General features: G+C 42.6%; 1 protein-coding gene and 1 long non-coding RNA gene across 6 annotated transcripts; one reads left to right on the top strand and one right to left on the bottom strand.

Moving 5' to 3' along the window:
- The first annotated feature begins 1692 nt into the window (after positions 1-1692).
- On the top strand, positions 1693-23930 carry ankdd1a (ankyrin repeat and death domain containing 1A). Of its 5 annotated transcripts, none has more exons than XM_029639594.2 (15): positions 1693-1859; positions 3747-3850; positions 6514-6612; positions 12762-12860; positions 14249-14356; positions 15047-15145; positions 15356-15454; positions 15772-15870; positions 16291-16389; positions 17818-17916; positions 18232-18330; positions 20282-20377; positions 20615-20816; positions 21230-21361; positions 22392-23930. In XM_029639594.2, exons 1-15 carry the CDS (start codon positions 1826-1828, stop codon positions 22451-22453), a joined length of 1530 nt encoding a protein of 509 aa, XP_029495454.2. In that variant the 5' UTR covers positions 1693-1825; the 3' UTR covers positions 22454-23930. The 5 variants fall into 5 exon arrangements, with proteins under 5 accessions (XP_029495454.2, XP_064868267.1, XP_064868269.1 ...); XM_065012195.1 differs by having other exon boundaries at positions 15017-15145; XM_065012197.1 differs by lacking the exon at positions 6514-6612 and having other exon boundaries at positions 15017-15145.
- LOC135565388 (uncharacterized) lies at positions 12776-13797 on the bottom strand. Its single transcript, XR_010461605.1, has 2 exons — positions 13711-13797; positions 12776-12847 (listed from the first exon to the last, which is right to left on the bottom strand). It is a non-coding gene; the product is annotated as an uncharacterized LOC135565388 (long non-coding RNA).
- Positions 23931-24167: the final 237 nt, after the last annotated feature.

Genomic DNA, 24167 nt, shown 5'->3' with positions numbered 1-24167 from the left:
TTCTTGAACTCTGTGAAGCATTTATTTGGGTTGCAATTTCTGAGGCTGGTAACTCTAATGAACTTATCCTCTGCAGCAGAGGTAACTCTGGGTCTTTCTTTCCTGTGGCGGTCCTCATGAGAGCCAGTTTCATCATAGCGCTTGATGGTTTTTGTGACTGCACTTGAAGAAAGTTAAAAATTCTTCAAATTTTCTTTATTGATTAACCATCATGTCTTAAAGTAATGATGGAATGTCATTTCTCTTTGCTTATTTGAGCTGTTCTTGCCATAATATGGACTTGTTTTTTTTACAAAATAGGGTCATCTTCTCTTTACCAACCTTACCTTGTCACAACACAACTGATTGGCTCAAACGCATTAAGAAGGAAAGAAATTCCACAAATGAACTTTTGAAAAGGCACACCTGTTAATTAAAATGCATTCCAGATGACTACCTCATGAAGCTGGTTGAGAGAATGCCAAGAGTGTGCAAAGCTGTCATCAAGGCAAAGGGTGGCTACTTTGAAGAATCAAATGTAAAATATATTTTGATTAGTTTAATACTTGTTTGGTTACTAAATGATTCCATATGTGTTATTTCATAGTTTAGATGTCTTTACTATTATTCTACAATACAGAAAAGAAAAAAGAAAGAAAGAAAAAACCCTGGAATGAGTAGCTGTGTCCAAACATTTGACTGGTACTGTATGTAAACATTATAATACAAAAACACAGTCATGGGAAGCACAAATAAAACATCAGGTGTCTGTACTTCAACACCAAAGTTAGATGAGATGATACAGGATGCAGTAATGAGTATCAAACTGTCACCTGTAATGAAACGAAGGGCACTAATGGTAGATGGCATCCAAAGGTTTAAGAGTAGTAGCAGTTGCACTTTGATAAATAATATCACCATAATCAACAACAGATAAATACGATGGGAGTTAAAGAAACATGAGAATGCAAGTATAGTGTGATAAGAGATACATACTGGCTACTTCAAACTGCAGATACCTACATCGTAAGGAATTGCTTAGAGATGTCTCCCTCTTGTGGAATACATGATGACTGGCAAAGATTTTTCTTTAGTTTCAGTATTGTCAGCTATGAGCAAACAGTCTGGGGTTTCTTATTGACTGTTCTCTCTCTCTCGCCCCATGGATACAGAAGGCGGAGATGTGTTTGCCATAAGATGAGAGAGTAGATTTCCCAAGAAATGTGATTGTGTCAGCTATGAGCAAACATTCCAGGGTTTCAACATTTTTTCTCAATTAAATTATATTCGGTTAAACTTTCTATGAAGTACCTACCTATAATGCTTTATCATAACATACTTTATGTGTTAAGACACTGACTTATAAGCGTCCATAACCACTCATGGTTATTCAAGTTATTCAAGTCTGTATGGTGTTTTATAGATCATGAACTATAATGACTTGTAAGAATATATACTGCGTAATAAATAACAACCAAGCTGGTTTAAAACGACAAAAATATAGTTATTAGGCTACACACATTAGGCGCCATAATACAATATTATAAGGCTTTATGTGAGGCAGAAAGCCTAGTTTACATCTATGCGCAGCATTACAGGCTAAATATTATTGCGATCTGAGATGATAGATCGTTCCAGTTGTTCTCTCTCATATCTAAATGATAGGCAATGAATGTGGGCTGGTCCCTCTGAGCTCAACACTCAACACCCGGATGTGTGCGGCACTTCGACTGCATAGTAGAATCGCTGGATCCAGATAATAGACTATTTGATGGGAATCAGATCGCGGATTACGACAAAAAAATGAAATCAACTGAATCAGTGCCGTTTTGGAATCACTGACAGAATGGAGGACGATCTGGTTTCAGAGGATGATATCTGTAAGAATTTATAATTCTCTCATTACTAACGGAATAGCTGTATGTATTGGTTGTTGTGATGCCTACTCTGCTCATCTGGCCTATATACTGTACTAGTCTAGGCAGCCTGCCTTTATCAGGTTATTGCACGCGCGGACACTGTATCAGAACAGATTCAGTCAGAATAATTGATTAATTGATAAGAGCTACCATGAACTGAAGCCAGTTCAAATGCTAGGCTATGTTGGGCTCATGACAGGGCTCATATGGTTCCTCCTTATAGGATGAAACCATAGCCTTTTGATTTACATTACTTCTGAAATATTATATTGTAGTAGTGCTTGACTTGGGCATCAGATCGTTGGAGCTGAATACCAGCACCTCAAATGTTCTACTGCTTGAGCTCCTGCACCACTTATAGAATATTAGCAGGACCTAGTTTGGGAACCCTGGTCTAGTGGTGAGGTGTTTAGCTGTTGTTTTAGCGCTAGTTTATCATTGCACTTATAAGAGGTTGGTGGAACATTCATTGGGGAGGACAGACTCGTGGTAATGGCTGGAGCAGAATGGGTGGAATGGTACCAAATACATCCAACACATTGTTTCCATGTGTTTAGTGCCGTTCCATCTACTCCGTTTCAGCCATTTTTATGAGCCGTCCTCTCCTCAGCAGCCTCCACTGGTTGCATTCGTTTTCTGACTTGTAATGCTCAATGTACCGTTTGATGTAGGCCTGGCAATGTTGTCCATAGTACAAGCATATAACCTCCGAGATAGACCGATCTAGGTCAGTCTCAACCAGTCTGTCATTGTTGTCTCATAAGAGAAACCAGTGTCTGTAGTCATAAAGAGTCTCAGAGTAAGAGTCCTGATCTAGGACCAGTTCCCCCCTTTCCATATAATCATATTAATTGTGATTAAAGGACTAAACTGATTCCAGATCAGCACTAAAGACACTTCATGAATACAGTAGGAAGACTACACAGACCAAATCACAGTTATCCCTAGGGGTTTTTGTAAGTCTAGGTGTTTATATGTCTGTGGTTGCCTAGATTGGTTCTCAATCAGAGGCAGCTGTTTATCGTTGTCTCTAATTGGGGACCATATTTAGGGAGCCATATTCCTTGGGCAGTTTGTGGGTTCTTAGTCTATGTTTAGTTGCCTGTCTGCACTAGCCATAATAGCTTCACGGTTTGTTTTTGTTGTTTTGTATTAGTTTTGTTCAGTGTTTGTTCCTCCATTAAAATAAGTATGTATGCTTACTACGCTGCGCCTTGGTCTCCTCCATACAACGACCGTGACGGGTGCAGTGCTAGGAGCGTCACTACAGACCTGGGTTCGATCCCAGGTCCAGCGTCGTCCGGGTTAGGGGAGTGTTTTGGCTGTGGGGGGGGCTTTACTTGGCTCATCGCGCTCTAGCGACTCCTGCAGGCTGACCTCTGCCGTCAGTTGAACGGTGACACATTGGTGCGGCTGGCTTCCGGGTTAAGCGTGTGGGTGTTAAGAAGTGCGGTTGATTTGGAGGACGTGTGACTCGGAGGTTTAGAGGACGCAAAGGGAAGAAAAGGGGGTAAGAAAAAAGACAGGCATCAACATGAAGGCAAATAAATACATTTGACAGATCAATCCATGGCTGAGGCAGTGATCCATACATCACAAAATCCATTGGATAGATATTTAAGAGTTAAAATTTACAATGGCGGCCTGGGATCAGTATGTTAACTACCTTGTTCAGGGACAGAATGACAGATATTTACCTTGTCACCTGGGGGATTTGATCTCGCAACCTTTCGGTTACTGGCCCAACGCTCTAACCACTAGACTACCTGCCCCCTCCTTGTGAACAGAGATAGAGCCTGACGCTTGTTCCTGTTTCTCCCATCCTCCTTTCCATGGCCCATGTCACAGTGCTCCGGTCGGAGAATGAATTCCACGATGCAGCAAAGAGGAACGACACGGACAAAATGCGGGAGCTGATGAAGAAAGGAGTGGACATCAAGGCCAAAAACAAAGTGAGTGCATGTACGGGATTGGAGAGCATACACACAGTCACAGTCGTTGGCAGATACACACACATATGCACGCACGCACACACACACACACACTTACACACAATAGTTTACCACTGTCAATTGAATACGGGATGCTATGCATGTTTTTCATGATAATGACTATTGTTGTGTTGAAACCTGACTGAAAGTGAGTTCACAAGAACTACTAATTCCACAAAACTTCTACTAAGCTGTACTAATTCCCATTAGTAAACCACAGTGCAAATACCCAGGAAGGATTTGATCTGACAGAGTCGATGCCAGTCAGTCAGTGCCACACTGCCAAGGCTTTAGCAGCTGTAGCTTTGTTCCTGCCGTTTGTGCTTTGAAGAAAAGGAAACCAGCATCTTGTTGTCCCGGGAAAAGGATATGACCCGGATTTCACCTCACTGTGGTGAAATAACACCCTCTGACTTGTTTCTCCTGGCTAGCATGGCCCAAGGTTTCACCACTAGGTCCTTAACTGTTTCTCACTCAATGTTCTTGCAAATAAGCTGCATAATAAAAGTGTTTTGGGGTTTTTTGCAGTAAAATATAGCATGCAACTTATGTTTTCTTCTCTGTCTTGATGAACTGAATTACTCTGCAGGGATCATGAAAGTATGAAGCTGTCTATGTGGTTATATAGTGGAAGTATCTTAACCTAGACTTTACATAACCTTTCAGAGCTGTTACTGTATCTGTTCCAGTGGAAAGGGAGAGAGCTTCTGTCTACCTCAAGCTTCTTTATCTGCATGCTCACGTCCACTGCAGATAAACCACCTTTCATGCCTACATTATTGTTGTGTTTTATTTCATTCTGATTCAGAACACTTTATTGTCCTACATTGGGCGATTTGGTTTGCGGCTGTAAAACAACAATATGAAAGAACAGCTACACACTAAAAACACATCAAAAGCATTTCACATTCAAATGTATTTCGCCATCCCCTCGCTATGTTCTGCTGTTGTTTCTCTCTCCCCTCGCTATGTTCTGCTGTTGTTTCTCTCTCCCCTCGCTATGTTCTGCTGTTGTTTCTCTCTCCCCTCGCTATGTTCTGCTGTTGTTTCTCTCTCCCCTCGCTATGTTCTGCTGTTGTTTCTCTCCCCTCGCTATGTTCTGCTGTTGTTTCTCTCCCCTCGCTATGTTCTGCTGTTGTTTCTCTCCCCTCGCTATGTTCTGCTGTTTCTCTCTCCTCTCTATCGTGTTGTTTCTCTCTCTCCTCTCGCTATGTTCTGCTGTTGTTTCTCTCTCCTCTCTATCGGGTTGTTTCTCTCTCTCCTCTCTATCGGGTTGTTTCTCTCTCTCCTCTCTATCGGGTTGTTTCTCTCTCTCCTCTCTATCGGGTTGTTTCTCTCTCTCCTCTCTATCGGGTTGTTTCTCTCTCTCCTCTCTATCGGGTTGTTTCTCTCTCTCCTCTCTATCGGGTTGTTTCTCTCTCTCCTCTCTATCGGGTTGTTTCTCTCTCTCCTCTCTATCGGGTTGTTTCTCTCTCTCCTCTCTATCGGGTTGTTTCTCTCTCTCCTCTCTACCGGGTTGTTTTCTCTCTCTCCTCTCTATCGGGTTGTTTCTCTCTCTCCTCTCTATCGGGTTGTTTTCTCTCTCTCCTCTCTATCGGGTTGTTTCTCTCTCTCTCTCTCTCTATCGGGTTGTTTCTCTCTCTCCTCTCTCTATCGGGTTGTTTCTCTCTCTCTCTCTCTCTATCGGGTTGTTTCTCTCTCTCTCTCTATCGGGTTGTTTCTCTCTCTCTCTCTCTATCGGGTTGTTTCTCTCTCTCTCTCTCTCTATTCGGGTTGTTTTCTCTCTCTCTCTCTCTCTATCGGGTTGTTTCTCTCTCTCCTCTCTCTATCGGGTTGTTTCTCTCTCTCCTCTCTCTATCGGGTTGTTTCTCTCTCTCTCTCTCTATCGGGTTGTTTCTCTCTCTCCTCTCTCTATCGGGTTGTTTCTCTCTCTCCTCTCTCTATCGGGTTGTTTTTCTCTCTCTCCTCTCTCTATCGGGTTGTTTCTCTCTCTCCTCTCTCTATCGGGTTGTTTCTCTCTCTCCTCTCTCTATCGGGTTGTTTCTCTCTCTCTCTCTCTATCGGGTTGTTTCTCTCTCTCTCTCTCTCTATCGGGTTGTTTCTCTCTCTCCTCTCTCTATCGGGTTGTTTCTCTCTCTCCTCTCTCTATCGGGTTGTTTCTCTCTCTCCTCTCTCTATCGGGTTGTTTCTCTCTCTCCTCTCTCTCTATCGGGTTGTTTCTCTCTCTCCTCTCTCTATCGGGTTGTTTTCTCTCTCTCCTCTCTCTATCGGGTTGTTTCTCTCTCTCCTCTCTCTATCGGGTTGTTTCTCTCTCTCCTCTCTCTATCGGGTTGTTTCTCTCTCTCCTCTCTCTATCGGGTTGTTTCTCTCTCTCCTCTCTCTATCGGGTTGTTTCTCTCTCTCCTCTCTCTATCGGGTTGTTTCTCTCTCTCCTCTCTCTATCGGGTTGTTTCTCTCTCTCCTCTCTCTATCGGGTTGTTTCTCTCTCTCCTCTCTCTATCGGGTTGTTTCTCTCTCTCCTCTCTCTATCGGGTTGTTTCTCCTCTCTATTGTGTTTCTCTCGCTCCTTCTCTCTCACCATTCTCATTATGTTTTCTCTCTCTTCCTCCTCTCGCTCTCCACAGAAAGGCCGTACAGCGCTGCACTGGGCGGCAGGGGCTGGGAACGAGCAGGCTCTACGTCTGTTACTAGACCATAATAATGAGGTGGATGTGGAGGACAGTGTAGGTACACACACACGCTCACACTCACGCTTACACTCACACTCATGCTTACACTCACACTCACAAACACACTCACACTCATACAGACAGTATTTTATTGTGGGCTATGGCCTCACAAAGTTTATTGCAGTTACTCAGCCATGATCTGCATTTTCTAATGAACTGTGCGTAAAATTGCTCATAACATCCCACCTTTGTTTATGAGCCCTTGAGACAACTCTGTCTCTGTAATGCAGTTCATTTGGGTGTATAATGAGGTAACAGTTAGAGACACCTTCATATTCATCAGCGTAGACGTGGGGGGGTCGTAGAAATGACCTTACTCAGTGTTTCTTGTCTGGTTCTCTGCACAGGCACACACAAAAGTGCATGCTCGCGCACACACACCCGCACACACACACACACGTGTATGCACACACACACACACGTGTATGCACACACACACACGTATGCGCACACACACACGTATGTGCGCACACACACACACAGTAAACACCCTTTGTCTCAGGACACTGGCATTATAATGACTGTGATGATGAATATTTCATCAAACACAAGTAAGACACAGACAGGCAGTCTAAATGGTGATTTAATGTGTTTGGCCACTGCAATGTGTTGACTGTGTCCTGCTTGTGCTCCTGCAATATTCTTCATTACAACAGACATAAGGTTGTAGCCTACATTCTAAATTAACCTACAAAACATTCAGACCCGTTGACTTTTTAAACATTTTGTTATGTTACTGCCTTATTCTAAAATGGATTAAACTGTTTTAATTCCTTTTCAATCCACACAAAATAGCCTGTAATAACAAGGAATTAACAGGTTTCTATCAAATTTGAAATAAACTGAAATATCGCATTTACATAAGCATTCAGACCTTTTACTCAGTACTTTGTTGGAGCATCTTTGGCAGCGATTACAGCCTCGAGACTTCTTGGGTAGGACGCTACAAGCTTGGCACACCTATATTTGGGGAGTTTCTCCCATTTTTCTCTGCAGATCCTCTCAAGATCTGTCAGGTTGGATGGGGAGCGTCGCTGCACAGCTATTTTCAGGTCTCTCCAGATATGTTAGATTAGGTTCAAGCCCGGGCTCTGGCTTGGCCACCCAAGGACATTCAAAGATTTGCCCGAAGCCACTCCTGCGTTGTCTTGACTGTGCTTGGGGTCGATGACCTGTTGGAAGGTGAACCTTCACCCCAGTCTGAGGTCCTGAGCGCTCTAGAGCAGGTTTTCATCAAGGATCTCTTTGTACTTTGCTCCGTTATTCTTTCTCTTGATCCTGACTAGTCTCCCAGTCCCTGCTGCTGAAAACATCCCCACAGCATGATGCTGCCTCCACCATGCTTCACCGTAGGGATGGTGCCAGGATTCCTCCAGACATGATGCTTGGCATTCAGGTCAAAGAGTTCAATCTTGTTTTCATCAGACCAGAGAATCTTGTTTCTCATGGTCTGAGAGTCCTGTAGGTGCCTTTTTGCAAACTCTAAGTTACCTGTGTTCTGCCTTCTATTGAGGAGTGGCTTCTGTCTGGCCACTCTATCGTAAAGGCCAGATTGTTGGAGTGCTGCAGAGATGTCCTTCTGTCCTTCCCATCTCTACAGAGCAACTCTGAAGCTCTGTCAGAGTGACCATCGGGATCTTGGTCACCTCCCTGACCAAGGCCCTTCTCCCCCTATTGCTCAGTTTGGCTGGGTGGCCAGCTCTAGGAAGAGTCTTGGTGGTTCCAAACTTCTTCCATTTAAGAATGATGGAGGCCACCGTGTTGTTGGGGACCTTCAATGCTGCAGAATTTTTTTAGTGTGCCCTTACCCAGATCTGTGCCTCGACACAATCCTGTCTCGGAGTGCTATGGAAAATTCCTTTGACCTCATGGCTTGATTTTTGCTCTGACATGCACTGTCAACTGTGGGACCTTACATAGACAGGCGTGTGCCTTTCCAAATCATGTCCAATAAGTTGAATTTACCACAGGTGGACTCCAATCAAGTTGTATGGAAACAGGATGCACCTGAGCTCAATATCGAGTCTCATAGCTTGAAAACTATTATAAAACCCATTTTTTTCTTTGTCATTATGGGATATTGTGTGTAGATTGATGAGGGGGAAAGTATTTAATCCATTTTAGAATAAGGCTGTAACATAACAACATTTGGAAAAAGTCAAGTGGTCTGAATACTTTCCAAATGCACTGTATACATTACATTCAAAAGGTATTCCCACCCCTTGACTTTTTCCAAATTTTGTTGTGTTACGGCCTGAATTTAAAATGTATTTAATTGAGATTGTGTCACTGGCCTACTACACACAATACCTCATAATGTCAAAGTGTAATTATGTTATAAGCTTGGCACATCTTGCCACTGGGAGTTTTGCAAAACTGCTCCATCTCCTTCAATTTGGTTGTGTTCCGTTGGTGTACAGCAATCTTTAAGTCATACCACAGATTCTCAATTGGATTGAGGTCTGGGCTTTGACTAGGCCATTCCAAGACAATTAAATGTTTCCCCTTAAACCACTCGAGTGTTGCTTTAGCAGTATGCTTAGGGCCATTGTCCTGCTGGATGGTGAACCTCTCAAATCTCTGGAAGACTGAAACAGGTTTCCCTCAAGAATGTCCCTGTATTTAGTGCCATCCATCATTCCTTCAATTCTGACAAGTTTCCCAGTCCCTGCCGATTAAAAAAAAAAAAAAAAAAAAAAAACATGGTTATTTAAAAAATGTTTTAACCAGGTAGGCCAGTTGAGAACAAGTTCTCATTTACAACTGCAACCTGGCCAAGATAAAGCAAAGCAGTGCAACAAAAAATAAGAGTTACACATGGGATAAACAAAGGTACAATAAATAACACAATAGAAATATACATATACAGTACGTGCAAATGGAGTAAGGATGTAAGGCAATAAATAGGCCATAGTAGTGAAGTAATTACAATTGAGCAAATTAAGACTGGAGTGATAGTTGTGCAGATGATGATGTGCAAGTAGAAATACTGGTGTACAAAAGAGTTAGGTAGTTGGATTGGCTAATATGGGGTTGAGGTAGGTAGTTGGTTGGATGGACTATTTACAGATGGGCTGTGTACAGCTGCAGTGATTGGTAAGCTGCTCAGATAGCTGATGCTTAAAGTTATTGAGGGAGACATAAGTTTCCAACTTCAGCGATTTTTGCAATTCGTTCCAGTCATTGGCAGCAGAGAACTGGAAGGAAAGGCGGCCAAAGGAGTTGTTGGCTTTGGGGATAACCAGTGAGATACACCTGCTGGAGCGTGTGCTACGGGTGGGTGTTGTTATGGTGACCAGTGAGCTGAGATGAGGCAGAGCAAAGACTTATAGATGACCTGGAGCCAGTGGGTCAGCCGAATATGTAGCGAGGGCCAGCCGATGAGAGCATACAGGACGCAGTGATGGGTGGTATATGGGGCTTGGTGACAAAACGGATGGCCCGGTGATAGACTGCATCCAGTTTGCTGAGTTGGTGTGTTGGAGGCTATTTTGTAGATGACGTCGCCGAAGTCGAGGATCGGTAGGATAGTCAGTTTTACGAGGGTATGTTTGGCAGCGTAAGTGAAGGAGGCTTTGTTGTGAAATAGATTCTAGATTTAATTTTGGATTGGAGATGCTTAATATGAGTCTGGAAGGAGAGTTTACAGTCTAGCCATACACCTAGGTATTTGTAGTTGTCCACATATTCTAAGTCAGAACCGTCCAGAGTAATGACGCAAGTCAGGCGAGCGGGTGGGAGCAGCGATCGGTTGAAGAGCATGTATTTAGTTTTACTAGTGTTTAAGAGCAGTTGGAGGCCACAGAAGGAGTGTTGTATGGCATTGAAGCTCGTTTGGAGGTTTGTTAACACAGTGTCCAAAGAAGGGCTAGAAGTATACAGAATGGTGTCGTCTGCGTAGAGGTGGATCAAGGAATCACCCGCAGCAAGAGCGACATCATTGATATATACAGAGAAAAGAGTCGGCCCGAGAATTGAACCCTGTGGTACCCCCATAGACTGCCAGAAGTCTGGACAACAGGCCCTCCGATTTGACACACTGAATTCTATCTGAGAAGTAGTTTGTGAACCAGCTGAGGCAGTCATTTGAGAAACCAAGGCTGTTGAGTCTACCGATGAGAATACGGTGAGTGACAGAGTCGAAAGCCTTGGCCAGGGCGATGAAGACGGCTGCACAGTACTGTCTTTTATCGATGGCGGTTATGATATCGTTTAGTATCTCAGAGTGATGAGAGGTGTTGGGTTTGCGCCAGATATAGCGTTTTCCTTGATGGCCAAAAAGCTCAATTTTAGTCTCATCTGACCAGAGTACCTTCTTCCATATGTTTGGGGAGTCGCCCACGTGCCTTTTGGCAAACACCAAACGTGTTTGCTTATTTTTGTTTTTTAAGCAATGGCTTTTTTTGCCAGCTCTGTGGAGTGTACTGCTTAAAGTGGTCCTATGGACAGATACTCCGATCGCCGCTGTGGAGCTTTGCAGCTCCTTCCTATCTTTGTTCTCTTTGTTGCCTGTCTGATTAATGCCCTCCTTGCCTGGTCCATGAGTTTTGGTGGGCGACCCTCTCTTGGCATGTTTGTTGTGGTGCCATATTCTTTCCATTTTTTAATAATGGATTTAATGGTGCTCCGTGGGATGTTCAAAGTTTCAGATAGTTTTTTATAACCCAACCCTGATCTATACTTCTCCACAACTTTGTCCCTGACCTGTTTGGAGAGCTCCTTGGTCTTCATGGTGCCGCTTGCTTGGTGGTGCCCCTTGCTTAGTGAAGTTGCAGACTCTGGGGTCTTTCAGAACAGGTGTATATATACTGAGATCACGTGACAGATCATGTGACACTTAGATTGCACACAGGTGGACTTTATTTAACTAGTTATGTGACTTCTGAAGGTAATTGGTTGCACCAGATCATATTTAGGGGCTTCATAGAAAAGGGGGGGATACATATGCACGCACCAGTTTTCAGTTTATTTAATTTTTTTGAAACAAGTAATTTTTTTAAATTTCACTTCCCCAATTTGGACTATTTTGTGTATGTCCATTACATGAAATCCAAATAATACAACAAAATAGGAAAAATGCCAAAGGGGATGAATACTTTCGCAAGGCACTGTATGCTTGTCATAGGCAAGGACTAGTTAGTTTACAATGAAGTTAAGCGCAGGCAACATCCTAGAAGAACCTGGATAAATCTGCTTTCTAACAGACACTGGGTGTAACAATGTGCGCTGAGCGTCGGGAAGCAAGTTCAGGGAGTGTTTTAATCAAATAAACAGAACATAATACAAAACAAGAAACACTAACAGCACACAGACATAATACAGAAACAATGACGCCTGGGGAAGGAACCAAAGGGAGTGACATATATAGGGAAGGTAATCAGGGAAGTGATGGAGTCCAGGTGAGTCTGACGACACGCAGGTGCGCGTAACGATGGTGACAGGTGTGCGCCATAACGAGCAGCCTGGTGACCTAGAGGCCGGAGAGGGAACACACTTGACACAGAGACAAATTCCCCTTTCAGCAGGACAATAACCTAAAACACAAGGCCAAATATACACTGGAGTTGCTTACCAAGACAACATTGAATGTTCCTGAGTAGCCTACTGTAGTTACAGCTTTGACTTAAATCGGCTTGAAAATCTATGGAAAGACTTGAAACTGGCTGTCTAGCAATGATCAACAATCAACTTGACAGAGCTTGAAGAATCTTTCAAATAATAATGTGCAAATATTGTACAATCCATGTGTTCTCAGGTGTGATTCTAACATGTATTGACTCATGGGTGTGAACACTTGTGTAAATTTGATATTTTTGTTTTTAATTAACAATAAATTAGCAACATTTTCTAAAAACATGTTTTCACTTTGTCGTTATGGGGTATTGTGTTAAGATGGGTGAAAAAAAAACAATTTTCTCCATGTTGAAAATCAGGCTTTAAAACAACATTTGGAATAAGTCAAGGGGAAAATACTTCCTGAAGGCACTGTATATATATTATATATGAGGCAGAGATGGAGGCTACATAATCATGGAGATCAAATTGGCTGCGAGTCCAGAAGAGGGTGAGTAAAGTGAACTGCAGCAGGTACTTAGAAAATGTGTGTGTTCATTCTATTTCTACAACATGCTGTCCCTTCTCAGTTTGGTATGAATCCTCTGCTGCTGGCAGCCTGGTTTGGTCGCCTCAAGATCCTACAGATCCTCGTGGCCTCTGGCGCAAAGCTCAACTGTGAAAACAAAGTAAGTTATTCAATTAATTATATGAGTTGACCAAATTCAATGGAACGGATCCTACCCCCAATGATGTAAAAACGTGGATAGAACTACATCATGCGATTATCTTCATGTTATAGTGTTTTAATTCTGTCTATTCTACGATTGTGTCTCATTGTAACTAGTCATAGCTTGTGTAATTCAGGCAAACAATATGCTGTTTGTATTCACACCTATGCACACAAAAGAAAAGCCAACTTAACATATTGCTTAATCAGGGGAACTCTGAGTTGGGTGGATTTCAAAAGGACAAGAAGTTGAGCTGATGTGTTCAAGTTTGTTCACTCAACAAATACTGCTCGAAGTTAGCTGAATTTGAACAAGCTTGTTGAATAAAATTACAAATTCATGTTTGCTCAAAACCAATCATCTTCATATTTCCCTGCAGGTTTGTTCTCAGAATTTTGATTAATCTCATGCAACATTTTTCTGAACTAACTCAATCTGTTAGTAGTTGGACTTATTGCACCAGTTACTGAGATGGCGGTTCCAGTTTAGATGATTTAGGTCTCATTAATCAAACTTCTCTACCCCAGCATTCAATTTTGGATATCCTTACTCTGGCTGGATTCCTCAAAAAATTACACATCACTTTGCAAGCCAGCATACTGTGTTTTGCAGGGTTGTGTCAGACCAGTGTGTTATGGTGTAATTAGACCCTCAAAGAATGATACATTGTCATAAAGAGTTTAATTAAAAAAATTACATTCAAACATTTTAGAATTTTAGCATCCAGGCAATGGCGGAGAAATTTCTGCATACTACGCCTTTTAAAGCTTGCAAATATAGTGCTCTGTAAGATAATTGACTGACTTACTTGACCTAAGCCTTTGGCTCCTATGAGGAGCATAGGCCATTGACAAATGTACTCCATCTCACTCGGTTTGGGGGAAGTGTCACGCCCTGACCTTAGAGACGTTTTATTTCTCTTTGGTTAGGTCAGGGTGTGATTTGGGTGGGCATTCTATGTTTTCTATTTCTTTGTTTTTGGCCAAGTGTGGTTCCCAATCAGAGGCAGCTGTCTATCATTGTCTCTGATTGGGAATCATACTTAGGCAGCCTTTTTCCCACCTAATGTTGTGGGTAATTATTTATTTTCTGTCTGTGCCACAGTTGCGTCACGGTCGGTTTCTGTTTACCTTTTTTTTGGTGAAGGTTTCACTTTATTAAAGATGTGGAATTACATGCACGTTGCGCCTTGGCTCATCTATGACAGGGAGTTTGAAGACAGTGAACGTGACAGCAAGTTTTCCAGATCACACCACTTGAGGTGGCTTTCAGTCATTTCTGTCTTACAATTAATTTTTGTATTATAATAAGACTTATAATATGTTATGTATCCGTCTCTCTGTCAGAATGGGCTGGGCCTGCTGCACTGTGCCGCCCAGCGGGGTCATAGCAGAGTGCTGGAGTTCATCATGGAGGACCTAGTAGAGGATGTACTGCTGGACAGGGTGGACAATGTGACTGCCCCACACCACATTACCGGTTCTTCACTAGCACGCTTTCTGCACTTTCCTAGTTCTTTCAAAGACCTTTCATAGCAAATTCCTTGAACTGGTATTTTCCTGGGAGTGCTTTCCTTTCCCAGTACTTTCCCAGTACTGTCCTAGGGCTTTCCTTTCCTTATACTCTCCCTGTGTGTGCTTTAGTCTCAACCCTGCCTGGTTACAGGATTTACAAGGGAAATTGATGATGACACAATTAAAAAAAATCTTGTTTACTTTAAGAATTTGATGCAGTATCACCACCCTCTGTGCACAACAGATACCTTGAGGGTTTACTATGCTACCTATTATTTATCCTGTGCCATGTTAGATGTGTTTACTAGGATGTCAAACCTGCTTGTCGCATGTTGGCTGGACATCAGTGACATCAAGCCCCACCCCCCAACAGCCAACTGTCGCTTACAGAGTGACAGACTAGTCCCTTGCTCTGTTGGCTAAAACAGTTGGCTTGTGTGTTTGTGCAGGAGGTTATTAGTTCGAGCCCTGTTTGGGGCAGAACAGAAGACACGGTTATTCCATACTGTCAATACTTTCATACTGTAATTTGGTCATATTGTCATTAGTGTCATTTGGTCATACTGTGATGTTGTCATTACTGTTACTGTCTTCTTCTAGTTAATCCCTCACTCCCTGTTTTACTGTCAGTCTGGGAAGACAGCGTTTCACCTGGCTGCAGAACATGGACAACTAGAGGTGGTTGAGTTCCTCATCGGTATGGGCTGCACTCACGGCCTCAAGGATAAGGTAGGTTCAGACGTTGACACATGTCCACACATACACACTTATAGGTTAATACATGATTAGGCTAGTATTACAGTAGCGAGAGAGTAAACATGAACTTTAAACACCTTTGGAAAACGCCTTTACATTACTTTTCGTGTGTGTTTGTAACTAAGATGTTATCATGTAAATATAACATGATGTCTTTGATGTGTTTATATATATATTGTATAGGATGAAAACATGGCCATCCATCTAGCAGCCAAGCATGGACATAACGAGGTCCTGCAGAAGTTAGTTGAGACAGGAGTGGACATTGACGAGAGAAACATAGTGAGTAAAGAACATGTTGTCACTGTCAGGTGTGGTGTAGGGTTAAAAGCAGCCCAGAAACTATATTTTATATTCAATGCCTTTTAGCTGTCGTGGTTCCTGCTTCACTTTCTATGGATAATGATGAGAGAAAAAAGTTTACTATGAATTTGTTTAGCTTCTAAACCTTTATTTTGCCAGGAAATAACATTCTATTTTACTATAATAATTAGGCTTACTGCTACTTGTTCTATTTTATATGGTTGATTATTCCCTATTCTGTTGATAGAATGTAAAGCTGATGGAGGCCTGTTGTGACGTGATATTTGGTTCTCCAGGACGGACTGACACCTCTGCACCTGTCCTCTGATGGAGGTCACTATGAATGTGTCAAACTACTGCTGGAGGCCTGCTGTAATGTCAACGCGCTGACAAACGTAAGGGTCAACTTTCAATGAACTATAACTCATAAAGGCTTTATAGAGCATTCATCTATATATTCATATAGCTGTAAACGTATGGGCAGAGGACCACCTAGAAGTGGGTGCTTCCTATGCACTGACTGGGACCTTCTCTTCCAAGACAATGATGTTAACTTTTGCAGAGACTGGCATGGATGATAATACATGATTTCTAAAGCATCTAAATATGTCTTAGAAAGGGGTTATAAAGACTAAGTAAATTGTAATTAGTTTAAAGTAGTACCTGATTATCACACTTACATTTAAGACTGAATCTGAGATGGATAGATAATTGGATAGATGTATAATGTCAAAGTGCCAACTAATGTGTGAGACTGAGAAGTACATTAGTGAGTCTGAACTGTGACCTGTCCCACTATGTTGTTGTCTGTGCAGAAGAATATGAATGCCCTCCACTACGTGGCCCAGCACGGCTTTGAGAGGGAGACCAGTCTGCTACTGGAGGCGGGCGTCAACACAGACACGGTGGATGGTGTGAGTATGCAAGCCAACCTTTAACCATACTGTACATACTACACTAGTTTGTGCATCGGTTAGCTCCCCTGTAGGAATAGTTGGTAGCACTTATTGCAACTTGGTTAGCTCCTCTTTCAAATTACAATAGTGAACAGCCAGGTCTTTTAGTTAAGCCCAACAGCTCAGAATACACCAGTAGGGTTCAGCATCTGCACCATGTCTTCTCCACTTTCTCTTTTTCCTACTCAGGGAATTGGTGCCACATTTGTTTGTATAATTCAGTGCATGTCCTATATTGACGTTTTCAGTGAGTGTTTTATTTACTTTATTTTTTAAGGAGTAGGACAGTCCCACTCCTCTCATATGTTTGTTGTATTGGATAGAGAGAGTCAATAAACAGGTGTTCTGCCATGCTAGTTTTAAACCCATGCTGCAGCAGTAGGGTCCTGGAGGCAGCAGCTTAGACCACTGGATCCGCCCAAGACACAAAATGTGTTTTTTTTCAGTGCCTCAGTGCAGAATAGGTTCTCTCCATAGATCTTTGTTTTAGTTTGTGTCTGAAACAAGACCACAAGCTACAGTACAACAGGCCTTTTCCTCCCATGTACCACTAATCAAAAGAGAACCATCACACTCCCCCAGAAGCTTGGCTGGTGTGTAAAACCCACCAATTCAGACAAACAAAGAGGTGTAATGGGTTCTTACTGAATACCTGTCTGTGTAAGTTATCCCTGATGCAGTGACCATTATAAAACACATTGAATAATGAAGTAAGCTTTATGCAACGTCTTTTTGAGTGCGAACTCATTACACCTCCTTGTTCCTCCCACGTACCACACCTCTGGAACTCCCTCAATGACAATCTCAAAGCTGCTCAGACTCTTGGTGCATTTAAAGCAGGCCTGAAGACTCATCTCTATCGGCTGGACTAGCCTCGTTCCTAAAGCAGGCCTTAAGACTCATCTCTATCGGCTGGACTAGCCTCGTTCCTAAAGCAGGCCTTAAGACTCATCTCTATCAGCTTGGACTAGCCTCGTTCCTAAAGCAGGCCTTAAGACTCATCTCTATCAGCTGGACTAGCCTCGTTCCTAAAGCAGGCCTTAAGACTCATCTCTATCGGCTGGACTAGCCTCGTTCCTAAAGCAGGCCTTAAGACTCATCTCTATCAGCTTGGACTAGCCTCGTTCCTAAAGCAGGCCTTAAGACTCATCTCTATCAGCTGGACTAGCCTCGTTCCTAGACTCCTATTGTTGTTTTCATGATATTGTTATATATTTTTAAATGTCTTGTTAAATGTATTTCCTAGTTTATATTTCATTTTATGCACTTTGAGATTATTCTTGCATAATTAAAAGCGCTTTACAAGTATAATTTATTATTATTTACGTGGCATCTGTATGTGGTAACCATCAATGTGTATCTAATTTGACCTTGTGTTTTGAACAGCAACACACATCCCCTCTTCACTTCGCCGTGCTCCACAATCACACCGAGGTGGTACGGCTGCTAATAGACGCTGAATGTGATCTGGACATATCTGACAATGTGAGTAATGTTTCCACTCTCTATGGGCGTTACATAAACACCTTACTGTATGGAAACATTCTATGCATTCAATGATTTGTTAGGCCAATGGTGCATCGTGTACCTTAAAGTGTCTGTATCGATTCTGAGTCATCAGGTTGCGTGATCTGTGTTTGAAGTTGTGTACATTATCATTGAGGTAAAGACCATAGAACAGAAGGCTTCTGTACAGGAACTGCCATAGCACTTGTAACACTAATGACCTAATTCATCTCTCTTTTTTCCGTCTCACTCTCTCGTTCTTTCTCCCTTCCCTCTCTACCTCCTTCCTTACAGAGGCTCCAAACAGCCCTGCACATCGCAGCAGAGCATGGAAGACAAGACATCGCTGAGATTATCCTCATAGCTGGGGTTAACCTCAAACTACCGGATAAGGTATTTGATTGAATCTCATTTTAAAGGGTAATTTTTTTATCTTGTTCTTTATTTACCTTTAGAAGTGAAGTGATCCATTAAAACATGGCGGAGCAAACAAGAACGCCTGTATGTGGGCGTTGTAATGGATTGTTAATAACGCGTGGATAAAACCTCTTGAAATTTGGTATCTAATTTCCAATGTGGTTGGACAACTCATTGAGGGTATCAATCACTGAAGATATGGTATCTAAATCCTATCAATACAGATAACGTGTTTCACTGACAGTCACACTTGCAATAAATTTCAATGATGTCAACTTTATTTTCCTTGATGGTATGAAAGCTTCCATTTATTTTCAAATCTCATCAGTCTGGCACAGCAGACGCTTCCTCCTGTGAGTAATAGTCCTGAGACTAGGTTAACATCTCATGGGCTCTTTGTGTAGTATGGCACCAGCCAGTGTCTCACTGGTTTAATGAAATCATTTCCCCTATTCCCGTTAAAGTGTGTTTAAAGGGCTCAAGCATTATTTAATTCCAGTCTGAAGACTATGCCAGGATCCTGTTAATCAGAGCACAGCGGAGAAAAACATTTTGCAACAGAAAACAACAAGTATTGCTTATTAGATAAGTTTAGGTAGTACCTCTCATTTCACTGTTTCCCCCCGAATTAGTGCTAATGAACTGGACCCAGGTGAATTAGTGCTAATGAACAGGACCCAGGTGAATTAGTGCTAATGAACAGGACCCAGGTGAATTAGTGCTAATGAACAGGACCCAGGTGAATTAGTGCTAATGAACCGGACCCAGGTGAATTAGCACCCAGGTGAATTAGCGCTAATGAACCGGACCCAGGTGAATTAGCGCTAATGAACCGGACCCAGGTGAATTAGCGCTAATGAACCGGACCCAGGTGAATTAGCGCTAATGAACCGGACCCAGGTGAATTAGCGCTAATGAACCGGGCCCAGGTGAATTAGCGCTAATGAACCGGGCCCAGGTGAATTAGCGCTAATGAACCGGGCCCAGGTGAATTAGCGCCATGGTGGGCCCAGGTGAAAGCGCTCATGAACCGGGCCCAGGTGAATTAGCGCTCATGAACCGGGCCCAGGTGAATTAGCGCTCATGAACCGGGCCCAGGTGAATTAGCGCTCATGAGCCGGGCCCAGGTGAATTAGCGCTCATGAGCCGGGCCCAGGTGAATTAGCGCTCATCATGAGCCGGGCCCAGGTGAATTAGCGCTCATGAGCCGGGCCCAGGTGAATTAGCGCTCATGAGCCGGGCCCAGGTGAATTAGCGCTCATGAGCCGGGCCCAGGTGAATTAGCGCTCATGAGCCGGGCCCAGGTGAATTAGCGCTCATGAGCCGGGCCCAGGTGAATTAGCGCTCATGAGCCGGGCCCAGGTGAATTAGCGCTCATGAGCCGGGCCCAGGTTAGCGCTCATGAGCCGGGCCCAGGTGAATTAGCGCTCATGAGCCGGGCCCAGGTGAATTAGCGCTCATGAGCCGGGCCCAGGTGAATTAGCGCTCATGAGCCGGGCCCAGGTGAATTAGCGCTCATGAGCCGGGCCCAGGTGAATTAGCGCTCATGAGCCGGGCCCAGGTGAATTAGCGCTCATGATGGGACCCAGGACCCAAGTGAATTAGTGCTAATGATTAGTGCTAATGAACTGGACCCAGGTGAATTAGTGCAAATGAACTGGACCCAGGACCCAGGTGAATTAGTGCTATTGAACAAGACCCAGGAGAATTAGTGCTAATGAACTGGACACAGGACCCAGGTGAATTAGTGCTAATGAACAAGACACAGGACCCAGGTGAATTAGTGCTAATGAACAAGACCCAGGTGAATTAGTGCTAATGAACTGGACCCAGGTGAATTAGTGCTAATGAACAAGACCCAGGACCCAGGTGATGTACTGTATGTCATATTGAATCCAGTGTTGTGGCTGTGTGTTGGTACTCTCAGCAGGGGAAGACTTCTCTGGAGGTGGCAGCCAGAGGAAACCATGTCATCTTAGTGGACATGATCATCAAAGCAGACCGCTTTTACAAGTGGGAAAAGGTAGGTTCATATTTAAACGCAAATGTAAAAACTCTTTCCATCATTGAACTGCAAGGTAGCGCCTGCAGCTCTACTTTGTTCATGTTGAGATCGACTACTTTAGGTCTTCGCAGCTGTACCAGATCATCACGATTCCGGAATGAGTGTTTTAGAATTTCAGAATCAAATATCAGTCTGCTTCGCAGCTCAACTGCAATGCAGTCAATCTCAAACACACACCCTTTCTTTGTGTACCAGGACAACGTGATCAGCGATGATGATTTGTGGCTGGGGAAGCAGCTGAGCTTTAAGCAGGACCACCAGGTGGAGACCCAGCACCTGCGCTCTGTCACGTGGAGGCTGGCCACCAAAGACCTGTCCCGCGGGGAGTGGAAGAGCCTCGCACAACACTGGGGCTTCACGGATGCCCACATACGCTCCATAGAGCAGCAGTGGACAGGTGAAGTGTTGGCTTGGTCTAGAAATAACCCCCAGAGCCTAGCTCGTTGTAATTTTCAGATCTGAAGCAATCACATAGGTCTAAGTGAAAATTCAACTTTTCCATCTAGCTTTCTATCTGATTTTAAGGGCGCTTCCGCCATATTGCTTACATTCATATGATTCCTTCAGATCTGTAAACACCAAAGAGCCTAAGGAATAAGGAGTTAGCAGCCTGGGCTGACAGGTAGCCTTTAGGTGAGAGAGGCTGACCAGGCTGAACAGGGTTGCTGGTTCAACCTAGAGGGTTAATTGACAGATCCCAGGTACCATATCCTGCCGTTGTGCCCTTGAGCAAGGCACTTAAGCCCAGAACTGTCCTTATTGTAGCCCACCTATTTTATATATGTCTCTTATGACATTCACATATGTTAGGTACAAAGAGCTTCAAGGAGCATGGGCACCGTATGTTGCTGATCTGGCTGCATGGAGTAGTCATCGCAGGGGAGAACCCAATCAAAGGCCTGTATGAGGGACTGACGGGGATCTCCAGGACCGACCTAGCTGGTGAGTCAATGGAACGGGGGACGGGAGTCAACACCCATCAGGTATTCGAACCTGAGCACCAGGGCACAATGGGCGAATAGCATTTTTTAAAATCAAAAACAACAATGGATGTTCTTAACGGACTGTACTGTCCAATCATTGTCACTCATTACATGCCTACTGAACACTGCCCAGCTTCCCCTAGACCACACTGCTGTCTAGCCTGGGGGAGGTAGTTGTCCAAAAGCTTTATGAGCATATTATGTAGTGGTGTAAAGTAACTCAGTAAAAATACTTAGAGTAGTTTAAGTAGTACTTCAATCTTTTGGTATTTGTTTCATTAGCCCATTGTTGATATAGTCCCAAAAAAATTGCATGTCAGCAATGAAGTTTTCATGATATATAAGTAGAGAAATACAGCCGGTGTGATGCATTTTGCATCATAAGATGCTGTGTTTTGCGTTTTGCATCAGAGGATGCAAACTGCATCACACCGGCTGTATTTCTGTACTTTGAAAGGGTATCTGAACTTTACTTTATTATTTATATTGTTGACAACTTTTACTTTTATTCTAAAACAGTCCTAAAGCAAATATGTACTTTTTACTCCCATACATTTTCCCTGTCACCCAAAAGCACTGGTCACATTTTGAGTGCTCAGGTAGGACAGCAATATAATCCAATTCAATTACCAATATAACGGGTTTTCATCCCTACTGCCACTTTTCTGGCGAACTCACTAAACACAAATTCTGCATTTATAAATTGTCTGAGTTTTGGAGTGTGCCCCTAGCTCTCTGTAAATTTAAAAAAACAAGAAAATTGTATCGTCTGTTTTGCTTAATATAAGGAATTTGATGTATAGTATTTACTTGTACTTTTCTCAAGAATGACAATTTAGTACTTTTTCCACCACCGATATTGTGGTTATTAATTACATAAGTACATTAAATGCTGGTTTGACCATCTTTTATCATCTCTACCAGTAATGGTCCGTAGCCCGTAGGTCAACTTGAATGAACAAAGGAGTTTCCTTTTTCTTTTTCAACAGAAAGCATCAGACAGAAGGCAAATGCAGACACAAGCTCTCCCAAGAAATGCACCGCCATGTGAACAAGTCCATCCTGAAACACACTGATATACTGCAGGAATAAATGCCCATCCCAGGGTTCAAAACTACAAATAGTGTCTGAATAAAGTTAACACACTGAACAAAATATAAATGCAACATGTAAAGTGTTGGTCCCATGTTTAATGACCTGAAATAAATTATCTCAGAAATGGTCCATATGCACAAAAAGCTTATTTCTCTCAAATGTTGTGCACAAATTTGTTTACATCCCTGTTAGTGAGCATTTCTCCTTTGCCAAGATAATCCATCTGCCTGACAGGTGTGGCATATCAAGAAGCTGATTAAACAGCATGATCATTATACAGGTGTACCTTGTGCTGGGAACGATAGAAGGCAACTCCAAAATGTACAGATTTGTCACACAACACAATGCCACAGATGTCTCATGTTTTGAGGGAGCATGAAATTGGAATGCTGACTGCATGAATGTCCACCAGAGCTGTTGCCAGAGAATTTAATGTCCATAAGCCTCAAGTCATTTGAGAGAATTTTGCAGTACGTCCAACCGGCCTAATCCATAGATTAGGACCTAATTCATTCATTTCAATTGACTGCTGTCCTTATATAAACTGTAACTCAGTAAAATCTTTGAAATTGTTGCATGTTGTGTTTTATTTTTGTTCTGTATATATTTAATACTTATGGAGGCACCCATGTAAATATATCTAATATGTTATGGTGCCCAGCAACCTGTAATTCGACCCCTGGATCAGTCAAGGATCCATGTCTGTCTGTCATACAGAGAACTATAGCAGTCAGTGTTTTTCTCTTAGTTCAACTGAATGAAATGTTAAGAGTGTTTTTGTGTGTGTGGTGGTGCACTGTAAATGTGAAAAATATTTGCTCTACTGGTGCAGGTGCAATGAAAATAAATGTTCTAATGAGCCATTATATTTCCATATTCAAGGCACGGGCTAACTATCTAGGCACCATGCATTTAAGACCACTTGTTGTTTAGCCTAAAAGGCAAAGAGGGCATAATAAATTAACAATCACCATCTTTTTCATGCCTTTTAATAAAACAAATATTTTACCATTTAATTTTTTCATACCTGAGAAGTAAAAAATGTTTTCTCTCTACATCTGCCATATTAATAGAATGCTTTTTTCAATGTTTTACTAGCGAGACCACTTGTTTTCTACTGCTTTCAGCTGTGTGGTGAAGTATTCCACATTGCTCTCTTCTGTACCGGACTGCAATGCCAACTCAGTCTACTAAATTACAACTGTTCATGACTATGCAGCTCAATAACTAAAATAGGTGGTGGTTCTACCACATGGTAGATTTTTACCATAAGATGCCATACATATTGTGTAAAGATCCATTTTTAACAAATGCTTAACTGTTTTCTATTTTCTTGTATTGATGGACAATGCACTGGGATGGACTGTTATTTAGTTGATCACTGTTTGGCTTGTACATTTAGGTCAATTAAACTATTGATGATCAACAACTGATGAGGTATGAATTTGTTAATTGACTTTCTATACAGAAACATTTTTTTTCTTTAAAAATATATATTTTAAGTGTATTTTGAAGATGTATTGACATATTAAAACAGATTAAATAGATGACAGGGATATAGTGGAGAGTGAGTGGTGGAACAGGGGATCAAACTGCTGCATTCACTGTCATGTGATCCAGGGGGCAGCAGAACTACCACTAGACCAGGGTTCCCCAACTGGCAGCCTACG

Source organism: Oncorhynchus nerka, linkage group LG27 (assembly GCF_034236695.1).
Source record: "Oncorhynchus nerka isolate Pitt River linkage group LG27, Oner_Uvic_2.0, whole genome shotgun sequence".
Classification (NCBI taxonomy): domain Eukaryota; kingdom Metazoa; phylum Chordata; class Actinopteri; order Salmoniformes; family Salmonidae; genus Oncorhynchus; species Oncorhynchus nerka.
This window is presented reverse-complemented; position numbering and strand designations above follow the sequence as displayed.